The sequence below is a fragment of the Antechinus flavipes genome, chromosome 3 (genome assembly GCF_016432865.1).
Source record: "Antechinus flavipes isolate AdamAnt ecotype Samford, QLD, Australia chromosome 3, AdamAnt_v2, whole genome shotgun sequence".
Classification (NCBI taxonomy): Eukaryota; Metazoa; Chordata; class Mammalia; order Dasyuromorphia; family Dasyuridae; genus Antechinus; species Antechinus flavipes.
In genome coordinates this window covers 144661260-144668734 of record NC_067400.1, presented here as the reverse complement: position 1 = coordinate 144668734, position 7475 = coordinate 144661260, and the positions used below count along the sequence as shown (strand labels likewise).

The window sequence follows — 7475 nt, the reverse complement described above, 5'->3', positions numbered from 1 at the left end:
AGTGAGCTGTAGTGATATAATCATACTAAGGCATTTGGGGTCTGAGAGGACTTGAAATAAGGGGATTCCATCTTTGACTATCCTAGTGGGTCTCCTGCCTTCTTTACTTCTCCACTGAGACCAAGGACTCTGGCTGCTCTTGAGGTCCTCTAGAGAACCATTCTGGATGGTATATTTTAGCACCCCAGCATGGTGGCTCTAGAAACCATAGTATATTTTGGCACCCCAATTTGGGGGCTCTAGAAAGCACACTACACTGAGGAAAGTAATTTCACTTTTGGAGAATGGTACAAGCTATTCCTTATAAGGAAATAAAATTTTTATCCTTACAACACCACTTATTGCTCTTAGTTCTGCCCTGTGAAACAATAAAGAATACCCATAATCTGTTCTATCCTCTGAGAAATGGAAGGGGGATGATAGTGAATGGGCAAACATTTGAACTAAAATATAATCTATACCTGGGGAAAGAAAGCAAGGTCACAATCCAAGGTACCCTATGCATCAAAGACCAAGCTAGGTCAAGAATAAAGTTAGCTTGGGAGTAATAGCAGACAAGAAAATGATATGGAAGTGAAAAGCCTTGGGGGCAGAGTGAAGATTTCTAATTAGGAAATTCTACAAAAGATCTAAAAGTTCTCTGAGGCAAGAAGCCATTGTATACTTTAATGATGTCATCATATGATAATGACAAGCACAAACTTGACTTAATTCTCAGACAAAATTCATGTCTCCAAAGATCCATTTTTTAAAAAATAATGGCAGCATATATGTTCTTCCTAATTGCTCAGCCCTTAACCAAATTTACTATGACCCCTCTAAACTTTCTCATGCTGGTAAGCCATATCAGTCGACATGAATAATTATCTTCTTGATAATCCTTCAAATATTTGAAGATAATTCTTTCTTGGCCAAATATCACCAATATATCAGCATCTAGGTCATTCTCCTTTGACCATACTGTAGTTAGAAAATATTCCTTTTCAAGTACTGCATTCTGAACACAATTACCTACATGGAATCTGACCAGGCCATAGTAAAATAGATCAACCATCTCCACTTCTGACTGCCAAAGGCATACGTGGAGGCCCCTATTGTGGGTTCCATAGTATTAGCCGCCATCCTACTAAAACTCGGAGGGTTTGTTATTTGTTTTCTCTATTTGTTGTTTTCCCATTAATGGAATCCCAAACTATATTTGTACCCTATGCATATTTTTCAGGTTGTATGGTTTGTGTCTAAAACTACTAAAATAGCATAGAATAGAGCTTTTACATATTGCATGAAGTATTAAACTTTGTTTAAAGAAGAAAAACAAAAACAAAAATTCATTTCCTGGAGACAAAGCAGAACAACAATTCTCAAGGATTATAGAGGTCACAGTTCTCAAAAGTCTCATAAAATATGAACTTAGGAGTGGTTTGAGTTTTCAGAAAAAAACAGAGAGGGAGTCATTATACATTTTAATGATGTCATAATGTAATGATTACAAGCAGATATTTGAACATTTGTTCTTATTTCCAAATCTAATGGCTATGCTTTATGATTTTGTTGTTGATTTAACAACAACAACAACAACAAAAAAAAAAAACACCTAAATTTCATCTTAACTATGATGGAAAATGAAATGTATAGTCTTCATTGAGCAGTTAGACAACTCTTGTTGGACAACACAAAATAGTTTTATATAATATTTAGAATTTTTTCCTAACTGAATCATCAAAAGCAAAGAGAAATATATTTATAGCTTCCTAATAGCAAGCAAGCAGAGTTATATTTTGTACAGTCTAAACACACACACACACGCACACACATACACACACACACACACACAATTCTAATATGTTATAAGTGCCTGTGAAACATGTTATTGTCCTTCATGTTCAAAGAGGACCAAAATAACATCAATGTGTCAGAGTTAAGTTATAGTGTATCTGACTATGGCTAATCAGACCATTGAACTTGGAAGACTGTAGCCCAGGTCAGGCATAAATAATTCTTATGGACATTTGGAGTATAACCTGGCATTCCTGCATCAAAAAAGTTACTGTGCTTTATAAGAAAAGCAGAATTGCAGTAGTTCAAAAAAAAATATGAGATGTGCAAATTTAGAAAAATCTCCCCTCCAAATGCCTGAGAAAAGTACAGGTATAATAATGTACCTTCTGAACTATTCTAGGAGCTAAGATAAATGAAGATAACCATTAGCAAAATTGATGGATAACCAGTTTATATGTCATAAATTACAAAGTTATATTAGTATACCATTACAAAAATATGAAAACTCTGAATCCAGTTAACACAATCTTTGTGTAATTTAGACTTCTTGGAGTTGCTTCAGTTTGTTTAGCCAGTGTAGGAAAATAAATGAAGATGGGGAATTAAACCATACCATCATACAGAAATAGAAATGTGACCCATACTTTCCCACTCTTATTGTCCCACTTCATTTCAGCAGGCTGTCCACAGTGGTTTCCTGCCCACTTATTAAAAATTGAAAGGTAACAGCTATAAAATGTTAGAAACCTAATAGGCAGCCCATTTATAGCATATGTGGATTTTTTTTATGCTTGTCTGGAGTTCTGAAAACCATATATAACTATCTTTCTTTTTTTTTGTTCTGATGGATGGTTGCTTGTACCATACCTGTCCATTTCAACAGTAATTGAGAACAAGGCTCTGAAGTAAAACTCCACTCTTGCCACCTTGACAAGTTATGACTTTGTGAGAAAATCATTAGTTGTACAACATCCACAAGAGGCTCTGCTTCTCTTGTGAAACAAAACAATTATGGCCATAAATTCATAAAAAAGTTGTTAAACTTATAAATAAATTCAGGAAAGAAGACATGCTTTTCTTTCTGTAAAGAGCTGATGATTTGAATCATAATTATGTCTTTAAACATGTAATATTTAGAAAAAAGAAGATTTTTAAGAATCTTATTCTTACTATAGTTCCATTGAGGATACCCTGTATCTTTCTGTGTATTTGTCTTCTGTACGCATAATAGAAACAATTTGAAAATTGGGATATATAGCTACAGACACAAAAGTTTAAAAGATTGTTCACCTTTGACCTTTTACACAAATAAAATATTAATAAATTATTTTTGAAACAATTAGAAGAGTAAATGGTTTCAGAGATAAACTTATTTGATAGGTCCAAGCAAAGAAGCATAAGTAAGATAAATCTTACAAGGTAAATTGAGAATACTGAAAGTGATATGATGATCATCCTCTTCTTCCTTCTCATTGTTCCATAGTAATAGCCAAATCACTCACTTTGGCAGGTAGATTTATCCTCTCTGCACATTAGGAAAATTCAGTAAATGTTGTTTACATACACATATACACAATGATATGTAGGTCACCAGCAACAGCTACCTTCCAATTCTTTGCTTCTTACATCATTTTTGTCTATACTTATTTTGTCAGAAACAGATTTCTCAACAAGTGTTTTTTTGGGGGGGTTGTTTGTATTTTTGTTTTTCTTCACTGTTACTTGGTTTGTATTACTTGAATCATTTACTCTCCACTAATAAATTCAGAAAGGCTCTCCTAGAGAAGCAAGAAGGTATATGAAATCTTACAATGAACTGAGAACTAATGATGTGATTAAGTACTTTGTTTTAAAATCTAATGAGAATCATATCAAACATGCTGGATGGAATTCAACATCTTTTAGAAGGATTTCCTTAGACAGAGAAAATTACTTTATTCATGTAGATACATCATTAACTTCTATACAATTGTATTTGCTGTGTTCAATATGGACCCCTAGCAATGCAAAACTCAAAAGAAAAAATGCTTATGGCAATGAGGATAGTTTTACTTTATTGGAAGTTGATGGAGAAAGAGAGACAGACAGAGAGAGAGAGAGAGAGAGAGAGAGAGAGAGAGAGAGAGAGAGAGAAATACAGATAGACTGACAGACATACAAACAGAGAAAAGAGACAGAAACAGGTAGATAGAAAGACACAGAATGATAGAGAGAGATGCATTTGAGAAAGCCTGACAATATAACTGTTCAATCATATGTAAGTGTTAAGTGATTAGCAGGAGCAACCCGAATACCTCAGAATTGCTGTGCTTATTATATATACCCATTATGTACCATTTTTCATTTTAATACAAGGAAAGAAAGATAGAAGATTGGTAGAGTAATAGTAGAAAGAATTTCTAGAAGTTGAATTAATGTTTTTTTAATATATATTTGAATTTTCCACATATTTTTTCCTGCTTTTCATTTCACTAAGCTGAGTCTGACCAGAGTGAGTAAAGTGAAATCTACTTCATTCTATGACTACATTATAGAACCTAACAGAGTTGTTTTATTATTTGCATAACACTATTGTGATTTCAGACTATCACTTTAACATTGCTTACCACATTACTTTTTAAGAAGTTATTCGGATGCTTATCATTTCCATATCTTATTATTCTGTTCATTGATTGCTAAAGTAACAAAACCATTTCATAAAATTAATCACTGAGAAATGAATAAGCCAAAGAGAAACGAAAACACAACCAGAGTATCTACAAATAGATCCAACTGGCCACTGAATTCTTTCTTTCTAAATCTCCAATTCCTTTAACATTTCTCCTGTCTGATTGGATGCCACAATGATTTGCTTTCAACTCCAGTTAAGCTGTGACTTTCATTTCACTTTGCATATTGACTCTTCAAAGACAGCATTAATATAAATGACTTACAGTTTGTGATTTTCAGAACACGTTTTACTTCTCCACTTCCTGATCCTCCACAACCATCTTCATCATCACAGTCTCCACTGACTTGATCATCTATGCGTGCTCCACTGCCCACTTGGAGTAGATCCCATCTCTCAGGTTTTGGAGTAGATCTACCCCGGAGTAACTAGTCACAAAGAGCAAATAATAATAATAATAATAATGTGAGAGGGAGTCTTATAAGTTTTTAAATTACGAAATAGTCACATCTATCTGATGTTTCTTTTAAAAATATAACAGAATCAATCCTTTTCAATGATTACAATATTATTAATTATTCATTGAATAATATTACATAAAGAATATGTACATAAAGAATAATATTACATAAAGAATATAAAGAATATATGATACTTTTAATAAATCCAGTACTCTATCTATAATTCCATGCTGTAATAATCACCTTCTTCAGTCATCATTATTTCTTATGGGCAATTGTCTTATTAGCAATAGCTATACTCTGGCAGTGAATGATAACAACTTTCAAAAGCAAACTAAGAATGACACATAGCAAACAAAAATATGCCAGCATTCACAGGTTACTACATTGACTATAAAATCTACTTTTTCTGAAAAAAAAATATTTTTGACAGTAAAGTAATCTTAACCCATTGAGAAAAGAAGTGATCCACAGAATAGATGCTACCTGGGAATTCCTTTAGGAATTAAGAAAGAAGGAAATAAATTCAAATTTTCCAAAGGTCAATATATGGAATATAATAGTTCCATATTTGAATCTGAACTTTTTCTTTCAAGCATGGTAGAAAACCAAACTCATTTTTGAGACAGTGAGCAAAAGAAGAAGAAAAAACATCAGCAGTTTGTAAACTGATTCAAAATATCTAAAAAAATATTTTATTTTGAGCAATAATGAATTTGAAAAATAAGATTTTTCAAGTACACATTTTGAGGCTATGCAGAAATAAGGATTAGAAACTCATAAAGAATAGCCAAGGAGAGGATTTTGAGAAATGGCTGAGTAGGCCAGAAAATTTCAAGCTCTCCAGATTTCCCCCACAAACACAACAAATTTACATCTCTGGGTAAACATAGACTCCTGCAAACCAAAGATGATTTGGGGAAAAAACAGAGGTAGTCCTGGGATAATCTGAGAAAATTAGAAGAAAGACCTAGGAATGGGAATTAACAAGTGTGAAGTACAAACACTTTCAGGCTAGCTCCACAGAAAAAATAAGTGGGTAACTGGATCTAACTGGGTTTGGCTGTTATCTTGAACCACAGGAACTTTTACCTCCTGGACAGCATAGGGAATGGGGATCTGAATTTGGAAAGACTGAGGGAACCTCTGCTGAATAGGAACTCCAGGCCTATCTGTGCTGCTAAGCTATATTCCTGAGTGGGAAGAAATCAGCACACACAGCACAATCAGCAAATATAATGAGTGTAAAGCAGTGGGGCAGGGATGCTGCTTGCTGTGGGCACTTGCAGGAGGCTGAAGCTTTTGGTTTGATGTTCTAGGTCAGAGGGGCGATCTGAAGTGAAGATAGAGGCACCATCCTCCCAAACACAGGGACAGAATTGCTTACACTAATGGTTTTTATTTGTTTTTAATGAACAGAGAAGAAGGAATCCAACCATAGAAATTTACTATGGGAATAGGAAAGACTGGGGTTCATTTTTGGAGGAGGTCAGTGAAGTAAAATAAAGTTTCTTTTATTCCAACGAGTAACAAAATGGCTACCTGCCCAGAAAGAATGAACTCATAAAAGACATTAAAAATCAAGTGAGAAAGATTGAGGGAAAACAAAAAAATAAATAAAAGCCATCCAAGAAAAACAAGATTATGAATAAAGAAGTTAACCAATTCAGAAAGGAGATAGAGTCCTAAAGAAGAAAATAATTCTTTGAAAATTAGAATTGGGCAAAGGGAAGCCAGTAAAACTATGAAAGATGGAGAAAAAAAGCAAAACAACATATGAAGAATGAAAAAAGAACAGAATATGAAACATCTTAAAAGAAAAACAATAGATCTGGAGAATAGGTCAAGAAGAGAACATATGAGAATAATTGTACTACATGAAAGTTGTGACCAAAAAAAAAAAAAAGAACCTTGACACAATAATGCAAGAAATAATCAATGGAAATTATTCCAGAGTGTTAGAACAGGAGGGGAAAATAAGAACAGAACAAATCCATCTATCACTACCTCAAAAAGATACTTGTTGAAAACACATAAGGATATTATTGACAAATTTCAAACACCCAGATCAAAGAGAAAAATTATTCACAATAGTGAATAAAATTATTCATAATATTGGATAAAATTATTCTTAATATTGAGTGAAAAAAAATGGACATTCAATCAACTTGCAGATTTTTAGGCCTTTGTCTCAACCAAACCAAACTTATTAGAAAATTTGAGCTAATATCAAAACTTAATTTCAAAGAATTCAACAAGGACAAATTGTTTATGTGTTGGATGGAAATATATATCATATACTTAAGATTGATATCAGTGATTGAGTAGCTCAAAAGAAAGATTGGGGCAGTATGATCTGGTTTTTAAAAAGCAATACTGTCTAAGAAAAGGAAAAAAAATAGTAATTATGTTATACAAATGAGATGCAGAGGAAAAGCACTTTCAGAGACATAAGCGGGGAGAAAGGCTTGTACTTCTGAAAACCTCACATTAGGAAAGGGTTAAATAGGGAACATTACACAACATATATGTATTCATGTGTGTGTATACACACACACACACACACA

The 7475-nt window shown here is 33.3% G+C and overlaps 1 protein-coding gene across 1 annotated transcript in view; it reads right to left on the bottom strand.

Annotated features, from left to right (window-relative positions):
- Positions 1–4662: 4662 nt before the first annotated feature.
- Positions 4663–7475, bottom strand: part of LOC127557076 (glypican-5-like) — a 646856-nt gene continuing 644043 nt past the window's right edge. Inside the window, exon 6 of the mRNA XM_051990541.1 lies at positions 4663–4875. Coding sequence (XP_051846501.1) covers positions 4663–4875 — 213 coding nt within the window. The remainder of the gene's footprint in view (positions 4876–7475) is intronic.